Consider the following 17,784-nt stretch of genomic DNA (forward strand, 5'->3'; position numbering starts at 1 on the left):
AATGAATGAAGGCTAATAGGATCCAGGGGCTGTATTACAGAAACGTCCTATCTTTTTGTTTTAAGTTAAGATCTGCCGGGTCAAGAAACGACTTTTCACAAAATTGTATTCCAGAAGCAAATCTTAATTCTTAATTGAAGAATATTGTCTTATCTCATCTCAAGTTAGGAGATCTTATCAATCAACTGTTCTTAAATGTTAAAAATGCTACCAATGTTAATCAGCTACAACTACCAATGTAAAAAAAGGTAAAAACAAAACTAAAGTGCAGTAAACTGGAGATTAAGAACATCGTGAATGTTCTCCTTATCAGAGCGTCACCACTCCACAGTTTCAGTTTCCATTTCCCAAATGTTATTCGGTGGAGATCGTGTCTGTAGTGTCTGAGATTTTTAAAACACAAAGATAGAAAAGAAAAAAACAGCTCACAAATGAAAATATATGCCTAGAAATAAATGTAACAGAGTGATCCTAGTAGTAAACTATGCTGCCTGTAACACGTTACATATGGATGCTTAAACAGGAGTTAGGACACTGTTGGGGTTTATCCTAAAGTTAGGACCGTATTTAGGAGATTTATTCTAGTTAGACTGTTTGTTTAGTACTGTTTTCTTATCTGGAGTTAATGATAAGATAATGAACTAAAGAATTGCTGTTCTGTAAGCAGTCTTAACTGAAGTTGCCATGGTAACTATACAGATAAGATTTAAGAGTTAATATATATCTGTAATACGGCCCCAGATACGCCAGCTATTTGCATCATGTAATTATTTCATGACGAATGGACCAATAGAAATGATCTGAAATTACTTGGAATAAAATATTGTTATATTAAAGGGATCACATGATGGAGAACTGATTTTTTTTCCCTTCTTTTTTCAATAAAAGTCTCTGATGGAATATTTTTTACCACTGCTTATAAAGAGGGATATGCAATCAGCAGGTTAGAAAACCATGTATTTTCACTTTTTCTGATTTTAACCCTCTCTTTCTCTCTCTCTTTCTCACGCTCTGTTTTAGGTGGAAGCTCAACGGCACCATCATCAGCCCCAAGCCAAGCTCACACCACAGCCTCTCCGGGGGAAACCTCCGCATCAGCCGTCTGAATAAAGACCAGGACTCCGGGACCTACCAGTGCCTCGCCTCCAACTCCTTCGGCACCATCGTGAGCCGCGAGGCCAGCCTAACCTTCGCATGTGAGTGCCAAGCCTTTTCCCTCCATCTCTGTCCAGATCGGTCCGGCAGGAGGTCGGGGTCAGAGCGGATGTGACATAGCAGATGTGTCAGTGGCAGCGTAGCTGTGCAGATAACGCCATCAAAATGGAAATGTTCCCCCGCTGACAAAGCCTCTCTCTCTCTATCTGCCTCTCTCTTTGTCTCCATCTCTCTCTCTCTCTCTCTCTCGCTCACTGGTAGGGGTCAGTCTGCTGCTAGAAACTATGATAAAAATACAAATGCCTCAAAAGTATACAGTCGTATGTAAAAGTTTGGGTCAAATTCCATGTTTTGGTAACTTATGTTCACTTCTGCACAATTTAATGCACAATTATTTGCTAAATTGAAAACATATATATATATATATATATATATATATATATATATATGTATATGTATGTGTGTGTGTGTAAATAATTTTTGGTTGTTTTTTTGTTCATGGAAGTAAATGTGTGTATATATATATATATATATATATATATATATAATGTTCAAATGTTAAATAATGGAAGGTATAATTAAAATTGCAGCTCTTGTGATTTAAAAATGTTTCAAATTATGATTTCAATATAAAAACAATTTTTCGTGCAGCTCTATGATATACCAGTATAAATGATATATCAGCCTACTACTGATCTGGACGATGCTGCCCAGACTCTATGAGAGCACAATTGCACCTGCTGCTCTCCGGGTTGGACGGGTGGCTTGGTTCCTCTTTCCTGTCCATCTACAGTGATGCTGGCCAATCCTGCTCATCTGCCAGCTCACGTTCGCATAAATGGGCAGTCAGCACTCTCCTATAAGTGCCTTCAGCTGCTGTACAGCATTGCATGAGCAGCAGTTTGAAAAGATGGGCTTCACATATTTGGGAAGAAGTGTGTGCTGGCCTTCACACACTCAGACCAGTTGGCAGCGTTATGATAAGGAAGATTCAGACAGATGGTGGTGACCGAGTGACATTTGGGAGATGACCTCACAAAATCCAAAACAAATTGGTTACGCAGGTTTGTTTCCTGTGTTTACTGGGGAATGGACGTAAAATAACATTTACTTCTTACTACTCTTATTTTTAAAAAGCATGCATGGTCAAAGTTCTGCCTTCTGGCTTTGGTGTACATTACATGTCTATTGACTGCTGCCAGTTAGATCACAGCAGCTCCTTCAGTAGAAAAGCTGCGGAAGACGAGTACAGTGTCAGCATTGTTTTCTCCTTTGTGACTGCCATCTGGTTTGTGATTGTAATGCTCAGATGACGCGATTCTAACTGCGCTGAAGTGAAGTGCTTTGGAGTTTGTGCTCAGTAAAAGGCCAAACAAAATGAAGCCAAATGATTATTGCGCGTCAGCCTTGGCAGCTTCGCTCTAAACTGATCGGCCACGGTGCTCCTCCAGCTTTCCACCAGGGAGTGACACCCTTTTCATTCCGAGCTGCCTTCACTGACGGAATCGACAGCGAGGAATGACTGGTAGCCCTCCCAGATTGAATTCTGATTCCCTGCATCCACAGCAAGGCCGCGGTGTCTCTCCCTCCTGCTCCGGCCATTCATTTGTCCCCCCGTTGGGCTGAAGATGATGGAACCCGCAGGCAGGAACAATCCAATTCTTCGAGGTGGGGTGGGAGGGAGTTGGGGGGGGGTAGGTCCATGAGGGAAGTCCACTGTCACATGAAGACGATTGGCTGACAGATCCATCAATCGTCCAGACTCCTGACCTTACACAGGCTCGGGTTGTCGTCGCCAGGCGGGAGCACGCGTCTCCGCCCGCACGCCATCCATCTTCTTTATTACTCGCACTATAGCTTAATTAACTCCGCTGCGTGATGGAGCGGCGCAGGTTCAAGAGAATAATTTAAAGGGCAGCTGATGTTATGAGACGGGATATTTTCTAATTTGGTGGTTAATGCGGGAGAATTTGGGTGAAGAGATGAGTGGCGGGCGTGGGAGAGTGCGCAGACCTGGAAAAGCATGATGTAAATGCTAAGCAGTTTAATATGTCAGCGTGAGCAGGTTGACCAGCATTTCACGTGAATGGCTTTTCTGTTGCGGCACAGGCCAGTGCTGAGAGATTTAGTGTCTATACACTGAGGCTTTTAGGGTCATCGAGGGTGCATACTTAGTACCTTTCGTTGGAGAACGTAATTTTACCATTTTTATGCATCTATTATTGTTGTTTTTTCAAAGCTGTATTGATTCCATATGCCCTGCACTGCATTATTGGCTATTTATTTTGTTTTGTGTTTGGATTTTTAGATTTTTCACATTTTAGCTTAGACATTTTAGCTGACATTACACTGATCAGCCATAACATTAAACCACCTCCTTGTTTCTACGCTCATTGTCCATTTTATCAGCTCCACTTACTATATAGGTGCACTTTGTAGTTCTACAGTTACAGACTGTAGTCCATCTGTTTCTCTGCTTACTTTGTTAGCCCGCTTTTACCCTGTTCTTCAGTGGTCAGGACCCCCATGGACCCTCACAGAGCAGGTACTATTTGGGTGGTGGATCATTCTCAGCACTGTAGTGACACTGACATGGTGGTGTTGCGCTGGTACGGGTGGATCAGACACAGCAGTGCTGCTGGAGTTTTTAAACACTGTGTCCACTCACTGTCCACTCTATTATACACTCCTACCTTGTCAGTCCACCTTGTAGATGTAAAGTCAGAGACAATAGCTCATCTGCTGCTGCACAGTTTGTGTTGGTCATCTTCCAGTCCTTCATCAGTGGTCACAGGACGCTGCCCACAGGACGCTGTTGGCTGGATATTTTTTAAGTTTCAATTTAGACACCGAGGTGTTTAAAAACTCCAGCAGCACTTCTGTGTCTGATCCACTCGCACCAGCACAACGCACATCAAAACGATTGGCAAGACATCTAGGCTGAGTTTGGACATCAAATCTGTGTAAATAGTGACCGTCTGCCAGCGCGACGTGAAAATGGCAGGTGGGGAAACACAGGGATGCGAATGTGAATGGGGTGGGGAAACATTTACAGCCAGTTAAAATGCATTTTAGCACATTTGATCATCATATTTAACGCTCCAGCGAACATTAAACAATGGATCACCATGAAACACAGTAAGTTTAATACTGAGTTGTTAATCTAAGTTTACACTGTCAGCTAAGTCACATTAATAGACTCCTCGCAGCTGTGTGGCTCCACACCACTGACTCACTTTACTGGACTTTTTTCCGTCATAGCCTCATTCATTGCACATATTGTTTATATAAACTATTTTTTTTAAAAAGGTGTGATCAGTTAGTGGTCATTTTTACGCGATTAGATTTCAACTTAAAATAAAATGCAGCAAATCACTGTACAAAAAACTGCTCATTCTTTGGAAACAAAAGTATTAGCCCAAATATGACCAATCAAAATGCATTTTGGTTGCTAGGCGAGTCCAACCAATCATTACATCTGATATGACTTCAGGTATTTCCACAATAACTACTGAAACGCAAAACAAACTGTATGGAACGCTGGACTCTTACATTAACAGTTCTGTCACACCTCCCTCCGACTCTGCAGCTACTCATACTCTTGTGCTCCCGAACTCCAACTCCCAGAATTCAGGGGATCACATGGCTCAGAACTCTCAGGCATCAGCCTATCTCAGATCAGCTTCGCCCGATTACTGATTCTCCTCACCTGTGTCCAGCCCTATATTGATTGTTTGTCCTTCCTTCTTTGTGAAGTATTGTCCCAGTTTCACCGAGCGCTGTTTACCTGCCTGTCCTGTTGTGTTTTTGACCTGCTTTGTTCTCGTTTTTTGACCTTTCTCTGGACGTCCCTTTTGGCTTTTGTTCACTCTCTCTTGGTTTTGACCTTTGCCTGTTTAATCATGAGTTTTGATCTCCCTTTTTTCATTAAAACCTCAGAACTGTTTTTATCTGCGAGCGTCTAATTTGTTCTGACACGTTACAAATAGGCCCTTTTCACGTTTCCGCATTTTTTTTGCTGGAAGTGGCCGTAGCAGAGTATGATGAGTTGAGTGTGTACGGCTCACTCAAGTGTTCGAGTTTAAAGCAAAAACAGCCTCATCTCAGTTTCGGTAGTTTGTCAGCTGATGATGAGCAGAAGAAAAATGAGTTTGTTCAGTTAATAAAGGAATGAACTTTGAAGAAAGGAGCCTCTGAGTCATTTCACCGCCAGCGTTAACGTGCAGTTGGTGCTTTAAAGTTGCTGCTTCAGCCGCTTTCAGAGCAACAGTTTTCATTTTCTCCCTCCAAAGCTGTCAGTACCTGAGAAAGCGAGTGCTCACCTGGGAGTACATGTTCGTTCACTGGAGCCAGTGTTTGTGGAGAACGTCTACAGTGGCGTTACGGACCATGATGACCCGGCATGCCCCCTGCTGGCATGTGTGCATGTCTAGCCTTTTGCCAGTTAGTTTATTGTTTGCTGTTTCAACATCTCCAGATAACATGGCTAATCTAGCATTTTGGTTATAGTTGTTTTTGCCTCTCCATCGATTTATCACTCATGACGTTAGCTGACGTTACTGTGCTCTGACAGCGAAGCAATTTTTCCACAAAGCATTTATATCCTTTGTTTAGTTTGGACTCCTGCATTGTTGTGTGTTTGGTTCTCCAATCATTCTAGACTCATCCTTGAATTCCAATTTTGGCGACTATGACAAAGATAAAGTGACACACCTTTCTGTGGTGAGCTGAAGTGATACGAACGCTTGTATTTCTGAGGTTAGTAACTGTTCCTAAGGCAATAGCAGAACTTTTTTCACCCAGCGTTTACACACTGCAGTTTTTTTGTGAAAAGGGGCTCTTCACTCTTTCCACCAGTCGCTTGTTGGCGTAAAGTTTTTCTTAGGTATTCCTTGGCGTAGTGACATTTGTTACATTATGAAAGACCAACTCGGTGAATCAGGTTCTTACAGCGCCACCCTGAGGCAGAGCAGTGCTGCATCTCTAGTTAGTTAAGAACACCAAAAACAGGAGCTGATTGGTAGTGAAGCAGCTAAACAATGAGCTTTCCCCGAACCTGTATTTGAGCGTCTGTTTTTCCCTGAGAGACAGCAGAACATCATAAGTTTTTCACAGGGACCCAGAATTTTGATTTTGAGACATTCAGGGGAGGTTAATTAGGAGGTCCCGGCCCCCCCCCCCGTATTTCACTCCTTGATCTAAACAAGCTTAGACTCAGCAATCTGGATTTATCAACTCATTAACATTATTATCACTAACTTAAATATCATTACACAGAGTGAAACCGTTAAATATATTAGGAAAATATTGGCATTGAATTTTATCAATATTAGTCCAGGCTGGCTTTTAGCAAAGCTCAGAGCTGTGCTGTGCAAACTGTGTTCATCAGACAAGTACACATTTTCCCATTTGAACACTACAAATGATTTGAGTCGCAGCTTTAATTATCTATTTATTTATTAATTTCTGTATTTTGACTGGTTGAATCTGTACTGTCAGAGGCGTTTATTGAAAGCTTTCTTTGGCGAGCAATTACACTTGATTATTCTTATCGCGTTCGCCCTTGTGGGCCGTAGAGGTCCGGACGGGAGAGGGTATAATGAGGGAGATATTTCTGCTGTCCTTCATGGAGTTACAGTCTTGTGTTTTTGCCTCCCTTCCCTCTCAATAGGGCTAGTTTGATTGCACAGATATTGAGCAGCTTGCATAGGAAATGAGAAGAATTGTCATCGGCGATGCGGCGCCGTCCTCCACCCGTCTGAATGTGGTAATTGAGTTCTGGGGTTCAGCGAGGTGTTTTAATTAAAGCGCCACTGATAGAGAGAGCACCACACACAGAGCCTTAATCATGTTTCTTATGTGTCATTATCTTCGGCGAACCTCCGTTCGGGTTATTACACTTCTGTGGGTTCGGCTATCCGGTTCTGCTCTCTTTTATTTGTATTAATAGTTAAGGCTCGCGCTTATTAATGGTACTAATGAATGGCACCAATAGGTCTATTCATTATATTTTTTCTTAAGACACATAATAAAAGTTACAATACTTTGGATGTCATACAATGCAATTCAGGGAGCTCCCTTTATTTATTTCATTTCCAGTCTAAACAGCCATTAAGTATGTTATTCTTTTGTCAGCGTCAGGAAAGAAAGAAGAAACATATTGAAAAGTCTCTACAGCTCAATATAATATTATATTTTTCAGAGTGTCAAAACTTTGCATTCTTTCAGGAGACTCACTTTCAGTTCCTCAAAGAATCTGCAGACACACCTCCAAAGTTCAGTCTTAGAAGCTGGTTGATCATTTTCTGAATAATCAAACACATTCAGTGGTGTTGAGGTCTGGACTCTGGAGTGGTCAGTCCATCGTTCAGCTTCTTTGTTTGATGTGTCCGTCTCCTTTTCTCAGTGAGGTTCTTCTTGACAGCTACACATCCTTTCAGACCCACAGCGCTGAGTCGTCTTCTCACAGTGGAAGGATGGACAGAAACACCTGTGGATGTTTTCAGATCTGAAGCAGCTTGATTTTCTCCTCTCTCTCAGAGATGAAAGCTTTAAGTGCTGTTTATCTGATGGGGGCAGTTTTGGTATCGACCAGGTCTTCCAGGTGGTTGTTAGGAGCCTCAATTTCTCTGTAGCTTTTAATTAGTTTTTGGAAACACCTGTTTTTTCCACTTATTTTTCTTTGACTTTCTCCTTCTTTATGCAAGTGGATCATCTTATATTTAATTTGCTCAGAAATATCTCCTGAAAAGTTAATAACTTATTTAACACACTTTATGGCCATTTTGACTCAAATTTTAATAAATGAAGGGGGTCTTTGACTTTTGCACAATGCTATATATTGCAGCCATTTCATTCACTCTCTAAATTTGCCATATCATACACGTATCATAATACTGCAGTGATTAATGCCGAAACCTTCACCTTGTCAGTAGCTTTTTCCTATTAAATTCCCACTGCAGAGAAAATACTAATGTCTGCACCTCTATGGGATTTATTATGTTGTGTTAGTATTAAGCTAGCGGTTTAAAACTACTTATAGCAGATCTATCTAAAAACATGTTGCGGTTTGCAGTGAATCTTTAAGTAAATACTTCAATTCAAAGCCTAACACTGAGAACTAAGAAGAGAACCCTGTTAGCTTGTTAGCCATCTACAAAGTAGATCAGCCTTGCTCTAAGTGTTAAGAAAGCAGAACCAGGTTCCTACATTGGGTATGTTCAGTAGTGTCTTGGGCCATTTACCTCATGCTGATACTTGTTCCCATCTATCAGTATGCTTCAGAAACATGGTGGTGCATTACGACAGAATTTGGTGGTTGTTGGAAGTCCATTTTTTGTGGATTATTTTATATCAAATCTCATCGGAAATATCTCCTGAAAAGGTAATAACTGAATTAATATTCTTAATTGCCATTTTGACAATTTAATAAATGAGAGGGGTCAGTGCTATATATTGCAGTCATTTCATTCACTGTTTAAATGTTTCACATCATTAACGTATCATAATAGATCAGTGATTAATACAGAAACCTTCACCTTATAAGTAGCTTTTTTAATTTTAGATTCTAATACTAATATCTAGCACATCTATGGGATTTACTGTGTAGTGTTAGCATCAAGTTAGTGGTTTCATACTACTTATGGCAGATCCAACCAGGTTCCTGCAGTAGATATGTTTATACTGTTTTGGGCTGTTTACCTCATGCTGCTGCATGAGTATGCGGCAGAAACATGGTGGTGCATTCCTACAGAATTTTGGTGGTTGTTGGAAGTCCTTTTTGTGGATTATCTTATTTCTTATCTTATCAGAAATACCTCCTGAAAAGTCAGTCAATAACTTGTATTTAATGGCTGAAAACAGAATAAATGAATGGGGTGTCTGACTTTTCCACAGTGCTGTATGTAAACAGTTTCCAGATATTCAGTAGAGGTTGATTTGTAATCCAGTTTTACAAGATCCTTTTATACATGCACATCTATTCATAAAGGCAAATGTGTGTTAAATATGCAAGTCATAATTATGCAATTATTTTCTCCATTCATCATGACTCTTCTGTGCTAAGTAATCAACTCTTTATTAGCTTAATCAGATTAATCAGCTTTAAGATTCAATCTAATAGCCAAACGCAGCAGTAAAGTTCTCCACACGACAAGCTGGAGATTTAAGAGCTACATAATACACTTGAATGACAGTGTAAACGGTTCTTAATCAGGCTGATAGCGTTAACACAGGCGCAGTAATAAGCCACATTTGTGGGGAATGAACAGCTTTCACTGTCATCAGTGAATTTGTTGGACTCAAAATGAGTTTTTTTGTTGGGGGTGGAGACATGAAAGGCGTTAAGGTGATATCAAGGTCACGAGCATGAAACAGATTTTATGGACTGTAATCATCTGACGATGCCAGAGAGGTGTAAAGTCCTGAAAGTTTTCCTGTCCTTGAAGTTGCTCCTGTGAAGCGTTAGATGTGATGCCAGCTGAGGTGATGAGAGTCAAGTGGTGCGTCCCGAAGAAACCGGGGTTTGAAAGACTCCTTTAAGCTGCAGGGGTTTCAGGCCTGAATGGAGAGAGAGAGGGAAGCAGGAGAGGGTGTAGATTCTCTTTCAGAGCGGAGAGCCGACCATCAAACGGACGAGCGCACAGCTGCAGCGTTCACTCCGCCATACGCCCGTGAACCGGGTTCGGGAATGAGCTGCACACATAGGAGTAATAATGACAATACAAATAATCGCAAATATAGTAATATTGGCCTGAACCCAACACTATTAATAATAATAGTAATAATAATAATAATAATACTAGGCAGGCTCTAGGTATTATTATTATTATTATTATTATTATTATTATTATTATTGTTGTTTTAGTGGTAAGTAGTAGTAGTGATCACTGAGGTTGATATCAATAATAATAATAATAACAATAACAATAATAATAATATAGACATGCTTCAGCTTATTATTATTATTATTAGTAGTAGTAGTAGTAGTATTAGTGATCTCTTTGGCTGATATCAACAGCAACATCAATTATAATAAATAAATGCCTTAGCTATTATTATTATTATTATTATTATTATTATTATTATTACTATTACTATTATTATGTATCAGATTGGTGTCTGCCAATACTCAAGGTCTCAGTATCACCCTCTATGATATTGATATTGGAAAAGGAAAATTACTTCTTGTTGTTGATGTTGTTGTTATTATTTTTGTTTTTATTAATATTATTATTTTATAACATCCATTGAAAAGCAGCTTATGATGCTTCACAATGGGCAAACAGAACAAGTGAAATTAATAGAAAAATGTAAAAGTAATAATGATGATAAATGATGCTGAAAGCTTGTTTTGATGTTGTGTTCATAAAAACAAGTAAAAATATAAAGCATGTTTTTTCTTTCTATTTCTGTCTTATAAGACTACATAGACTCTACAACACTCAGATCAGAATAAATATCTCCTCTTCCATTTACAGCTTTGATTGACTGATATCATACTTTCTACATTATTAATTAAAAATAACACCATGCTTTTCTCATCGCGGTGGGTAACTGTCAATTACAAGTATTAATAAAAATGAAAGAACAATAAATCAGTTCTAGCAGAAACAGCTGATATTGTAGTCCAAAAAACAATGTTTGGGAATTCTCAAATCTCAAACAAACACAAACATGTTTTATTTAATTTCCAGACTAGATTAGACTATATTAGGCCTCGCTCTATAAAGGCTGATCTGAATTAGAGGAAACATCCATTGTGTTTTGTTGTTTGACAGTGAAAATGAGAACATTTCAGCTCACCATCTTTAAAAAACGGTCTTCATCTTACTGTCATAGTGCTAAACTGATCAATTCCAGTGTAGCAGCCCAGCTAGATGGATTGTGTTTTCACTAAGCTGGAACAGCTCCATGAAAAAACGCAGTCCCTCCTCTGCCTGGCGTTAGTGATGTAGCGTATGCGGGAGGAGGCTGGCATGAATCACTGGGCTTTATGGAGAGATGACAGCTCACTCGAGCCATGATAAGTCGTTCCGGCATTTAAAAATCGCTCATGGTGGCGGTGCATGTTAGTCGGGTTAATTTAGATTACTGTATGAACTGTCATCACTTCTGCAGCGTTGGATGTTTCTGGAGAAGAAGTGCTGTAGAGAACGCAGAACCTGTAGCACTGCAGTGTCACACCATCGGCACGGATTCTGAGCTAGATTCAGATCCAGCACTCAGCTGGTTAACTGATCTAAAGCTACAATAATCACTGTCACAAGTGTAAATATGCAGCTTTTATGGACATAAATTGCATTCATGCTGTCTCAAAGGGGAAATCCCACAGATTTTTCAAAGTTTTTGCATAATTTAGGCATGTTGATGTGGTTTTTGGAGTGAATTCGTTTGTTGTGGAGTGATTTACTGGCTCAGATTTCTTTACTGTGGTGGGAACCAGGGGTCTGTAACATCACAACATGATAGCATTCAGCATTATCTTATGAATTTATATTATGAATTTATGTTATATATTTATTGTGTTTGGTATCAGCTTAGTAACTCTTCACAAACTCAATATTTTCTGGCTAAAAGATGAAAGTCTGGTATGCGGTAGGTGGTGGTGGTGGGGGGCAGTTTGAATAATTAAAAAACACAATGCCTTAAGGGGGAGTTCCACCGATTTGTCAACAATTCTGCATAACTAAGTGGTTAAGATGTAAACAGAGTTATTCAGAGCGGTTTGGTGTGAAATGTTCTGTTCCAGAGAAACTTACCGAGTCAGAATTGTACACAGTGGTGGTGATAGGAACCAGACGTCCACCTCTAAAAGCACAGAAAGCTGCTACATGATTGTTCTCAGAAGGTTTTGGTCTAAAACTTAAATCCATTCATGGCGGAGGTGTACATGCAGGCTGTTTTGTGGCAAAATATTCCCCAAAATTCAGTCCAATCACGGGACATCACTGTCGGCACGTCTGCTGCAAAATCTCAAACCAGCTCTTTCAGGTTTTATATCGCTGTCCAGCTCCCTGACCCCTGCGTTTCGCATGTTTCCCTGCATTAACACTCGTGATTCAACTCGTTGATGGTCATCTGATGAGTGTAAACAAGTGTGTTTGATGGGGTTTATTTTCCCCAAATTTTGTCAAAAAATATATGATTGCATCATTTGTTTAGTTCATTTTTAAACAATTTGTTCACATTATTATAGTGGATACTGTTCCACTTTCTGGTAGGGAATTCCAACATTTCTTCAAAATTTCTGCATAATTAAATGGTTAAGATGTAAACACAGTCATTCAGAGTGGTTTGGTGTAAAATTCTCTGTTTTAGGGAAACTATTTGTGTCAGAATTGTTCACAGTGGTGGTGATAGGAACCAGACGTCTGAAGAGTTTAATGCCTCTGAAAAAGAAAGTTTTGAGAAGGTTTTTGGCCTCAAACGTTTTGCAAAATTTTTCACTATTTTCCATCATCAACATTTCATATAAACTCAGAAGACTTGTGTAGGTTCACTTGTGGTTTTGCATAGTAAATAAAATGTCTATATTTGTGTTGTAGTCCTGGCGACCCCTGGTTCCTATCACCACCACTGTAAAGAGATCTGAACCATTTCACACCAAACCACTCTAAATGTCTTTGTTTACATCTCACACACTGAATTATGCAGAAATTAAGAACGTTTCCTCTTCAATTTGACTGAAATTCCCATCCCTAATGCAAAAGTTTAATAATTGTTAAAAACGTTGCGTTTTAATGCGTCATGGATAATTACCCCTATCTCAGCGCTAATGGCCTCATTCATACTAACAAAATTAAGTGTCCACTTGCTTTCTGCACTCATATTTTGCTTTGTTATTATTGCCACTTTAAGCAATATACCAAGTTACAACAGCCGTCCAGTCAAAATCACTAATGGGGATTTCTTTCCCTCTTTCTTGTCTTCTTTTATTCTGAGGGTTAAAATTTGTCCCTTGAAGCCAGTTGTTTACGCAGCACTCTTTTATTATTCCACATGTGTGCAGAAGGAATAAAGGATAGAGCACTGCCTCTTTTTCTCCCTCTCTCTCGCTCTTTTTGAAAGGCCTCAGCTGCATCCTACTCTCGGGTGCCCTATTGAGGACAGCTCTCAGAGCACCCGCTCAAACAATGGTCCCTTTGCTCTTTTTTGGGGACGGGGAGGAGCAGCCAGCACCGTTTTGTTATGCACCTTGATGCGGTTGTACTTCCGAGCCGGCAGGCTCCTCCTCCGGTCACGGTGAAGAGCCCACAGCCTGTCCGGCTCAAGATGGCCATGTGTGTCCTCTCTTGGAACTACAAATCACGACACCCTTTTTATCTTTCTCCAAAATATCCCCAAAAAAGATACTTTCCCCTGTTTTTTTTTTTTTCCCCTGTGGTAAATTAATTCAGTACCTTAGATGTTGAATGCGTTTGTCCACTTTGTTCTCGCAGGCTCTCAATTTTCTGACTTCTGTGAGGCTTTTATCTAACATCCTGTCCTCTGCTACACATGAAAGTGCCACTCTAGGCCTTTGTTGCCGGTCTGTCATTGCCCAGATTGGACCCAATAGGCTCACGATTGCAAGTGCGCGAGTGCCAGGCTTGCATGGGGTTGTTCATGCCACAGTTGCTCAAACAAATGTGTCAGCTTTCACGATGAAAAAAGAAAGAGCAGATAGTGTGACTGAAAACAGCACTTATAAAAGCAGATAAATCCAGTGATAAAATCCGATTGACTGAGCTGCTTTCAAAACCATCATAAAATACTCATTATATAACGGATAGTTCTGGTCCTAAAATCTGATTGGCTGAGCCACATTTGAAGCTGTTGTAGAATCCACGATATACGCGGACCTATGACCACCTCACAACTGAATTATGTATTCCCACACCAAAGTACGATAAACGAAAAAACCCTTGTGCTGTTAATGGAATAAGCTTTGACTCTCATGCTGCTCGCATGGACCACTGAGTAAACCGATGAAGTAAGAATCAGTTTTTTGTTTAAACTGAGAAGCTGACAACTTATGTTCTTAACTAGAACTAGGCTGGTCAGCTAGCTAACAGGCTAAAAGAGTCAACAGCCTAAACAGCTCCATCATTAATATCACAGGCTTGAATTAAAGTACTTACGGTGTGATTAACTGTAAAACGGCAGTATAAAAGTCTAAAAATGTCACTTGAATGTTTTACACGCTTCAGATGTTCATGGTTCAGTGAGAAGTCGTGTCAAACTCAGGCTGAATCCCAAACGGCTCCAAACTCCCTAAATAGTGTTCTAGCTATGGATGTTTGGAAATTCTAGCCCCTACTGCCAAATAGTGCATCATTTATCAAGTGTGGATGTGTCTGAATCCCAAATGACTGTTTCTTAGCTGTGTTTTGCTCTGTTGGGCTGCAGGATCCAGTATTAAATCCCTACGTAGTGCACTATGTAGGGAGCAGGGAGCCGTTTGAGATTTGGCCCCATCATGAGAAGAGGGCGCCACTGGATTGGTGCTAAATAAGACTTTGGTGGTAATTTGGTGACCAAAAGTACTTATAAAGTGAATAATTTTGCATTAAACAGTGCTTCGTTATCATAATGTTCATTGTTAAACGACAAAACGTTTAAAAAATCATGAAATGACCGCAATATACAGCAATGGGGACCGAACATTCTCATCAGTCAGTGGTCCATGGTTGCTTGGCAACGATACCATACTCCAAAGGAACTACATTTCTTGGCGGAATACTTGTTGATGTTGATTATTATTAGTAATAACAAATTATTTTCTGAAAAAAAAATATGGATTTTATCATATTTTATGTTGGCCACCATTTTAGAAAAGCAATAAGCCACTTAATGCTCTGTGTTACTGTGATTTTATCACACGGAAGGGAGTTTCACTCTGCTTTGCATCACACCTAAGAACACCCTTCACATGATATGATCACAGTAACGCACAGCCTTTCATGGCTTATTGCTGTAATATACCTATGATAACAACTGCATTCTGTATCAATACACCACATATTGATAGATGAGACCAGAGCAACAACATGAAGTGAACAACCCAAAAACAATACTAAACATACCTTATGTAAGAACCTGGCTCTGAAGGGCTCTGAAGGTATTTACTGAAGGATTTACTGTGAAACATAAGTAGTATTAAAGCCCATCTGTAGCTCTGTTAGCTTGATGCTAACATTACACAGGAAATCACAGAGAAGTGCTATTAGAAATTAGCATTATCTTTACAGTAGTAATTTCATTTAAAAAGCTACTTATAAAGCAAAGGTTTCCACGTTAAACACTACAATATTTTGATCCATTCATGATATGACAAATAAAAAAAAACAGTTAAATGACTGCAATGTACAGCCATGCACAAAATTCAGGCCACACTTCATTTATTTAATTTACAGTCAAAATGGATTTTAAACACAAGTGATTCAAAAATATTTCCAAATGATTCAAAAGCTACAGAGAAAATGAGGCTCCTAACAACCACCTGGAAGACCTGGTCGACCCCAAAACTGCCCCCATCAGATAAACAGCACTTAAAGCTTTCATCTCTGAGAGAGAGGAGAAAATCAAGCTGCTTCAGATCTGAAAACATCCACAGGTGTTTCTGTCCATCCTTCCACTGTGAGAAGACGACTCAGCGCTGTGGGTCTGAAAGGATGTGTAGCTGTCAAGAAGAACCTCACTGAGAAAAGGAGACGGACACATCAAACAAAGAAGCTGAACAATGGACTGACCACCCCAGAGTCCAGAGCTCAACACCACTGAATGTGTTTGATTACTTCAGAAAATGATCAACCAGCTTCTAAGACTGAACTTTGGAGGTGTGTCTGCAGATTCTTTGAGGAACTGAAAGTGAGTCTCCTGAAAAGAATGGAAGCTGGAATAAAGGGAAAGAGTGACTCACTGAACACAAACAGCTGAGATTAGATTTAGTTGTTGAGGTAATTTTCTGTTAAAAATAACTTGTACTTAAAAGTTTGACTGGACTGGTTTAAATACATGAATGAGGTCTTTGACTTTTGCATAGTTCTGCTTTTTGTGGCTTATTGCTTCAATAAACACTAGCAAAAAAAGAAAATGACCAGTTTATGCTGCATTTAACAGGTAGTTGTACTAAGGCCTGTTTGTTTTGCTATAGCTGTACGCACTGTTAATAATCCTTGGTTTTTTTCTATTATAATGTTACACTTATGTGACGTGTGACTCATTTTCAGCAGAGTGGATATGAATTATTGCATTTTACTGGTGTGCAAACAATCAAAGTGGGCTGAAATGGACTTAATATGACATTTGAATTAAAGCTGTTTCTATGAAAGACTACAATGGCATTAAAACTACAGTCAGCAGGTTGTAGCCGTGAGGGGCAGAGCCGTAGAAACCGTATTCAAAAGCAATGACTCAAGTATAGCAGTGAAAATAGCCTTCTGAAAATGATTCTGAACCATCAGCAGAACGCCTGTATGACTTCAGCCGCACGAGCATCATCAGTCACCTGCCTGAAGTTTCCCTTTTTACTGGCTGTGGCTGCCTGTTGGTGAATTACCAGTAAAGTTGACTGTACCTGAAAGGGAATGTTGTAAACAAGAGCTAAACAGCAGGGAAACAAACAATCAACATGTTCCAGCCTAGATTAAGCCTAAGAAAGAATTATTTTTACATTTTAACCGAAATAGTGTATGAAGTTGAGTGCCTGGTTGCATACCCATAATATTTACATTTTTACTGTTCTATTTTCTAATTTCTTTTTGCCTTTTAATTGTTTGTTTGCAATGTGAATTTATGTCTGTCTTTTGTGAAACCTTTTCTGAAAAAGTGCTATATGAAGAAAGAGTATTTTTATTATTATTATTATTATTATTATTATTATTATTATTATTAACAGCTATGTTTTCTCTTAAGAAAACCCTTAAGGGACACCTCAACTTAAGTAAAATTGCATGTTTTCCTTACGCTCTTTACATACCTTAAGAATCCTTAATGCCTTAAGAATTGTGTCTTAGAAAGCCTAAAATCTGCTATTGGTTGCAAGGTACATGTTGGTTTAAGCCTAGTCATAAACTACACTTTCCTTTCATTGTAGAATCTCCATTAAAAATCCTGTGTAGTCCAGGACTAGGTTTAATTCCTGTCTGGGAAACCGACTCCTACAGTTTTATTTTCCAGGAAATTTGGAACATAAAGTCACCTGTATCATTAAAAGAATAAAATGTTCCTCCTTTTTTAACAAACAGTTTGCTGTACACTGTTAGTAATAAAGGTTCTGTTCAGGTACATTTCTCGTTCTTCAAGGTACAAACAGTGTAAATGTTCCCTCAAAGGTACAACAGTGGTTTTAAGGTCTGATTGTGAACCTTAAATAAGTTTTTCCAGGTGAAAAGTTCGTATTTGTACCTTTTCATACCCGAATGTTTTAAACAGAACAGTAAAATAAAAGCCTGGAGACGAGACGGGGTGTGTGGAGTCAGTACAGCTTAGAACATATCATTTCAATGGATTATGGTTCAGTTATGTTCCCTGACTAAAGGTACTGAGATGTACCCTTGAGGGTCCCACCCCAGTGACAAGAGGGGTCCTGCCCCAGTGCCAGTTTAGAACCTTTTTTACTGAGAGTGTAGTATATAAACATGGTTA

The 17,784-nt window shown here is 39.5% G+C and overlaps 1 protein-coding gene across 1 annotated transcript in view; it reads left to right on the forward strand.

Moving 5' to 3' along the window:
* cntn4 (contactin 4) overlaps positions 1 to 17,784 on the forward strand; it is a 298,829-nt gene that overhangs the window by 105,812 nt on the left and 175,233 nt on the right. The window contains exon 4 of the mRNA XM_036571557.1: positions 1,021 to 1,196. Coding sequence (XP_036427450.1) covers positions 1,021 to 1,196 — 176 coding nt within the window. The remainder of the gene's footprint in view (positions 1 to 1,020; positions 1,197 to 17,784) is intronic.

Source organism: Colossoma macropomum, unplaced genomic scaffold, assembly GCF_904425465.1.
Source record: "Colossoma macropomum unplaced genomic scaffold, Colossoma_macropomum, whole genome shotgun sequence".
In the NCBI taxonomy this organism is placed as follows: domain Eukaryota; kingdom Metazoa; phylum Chordata; class Actinopteri; order Characiformes; family Serrasalmidae; genus Colossoma; species Colossoma macropomum.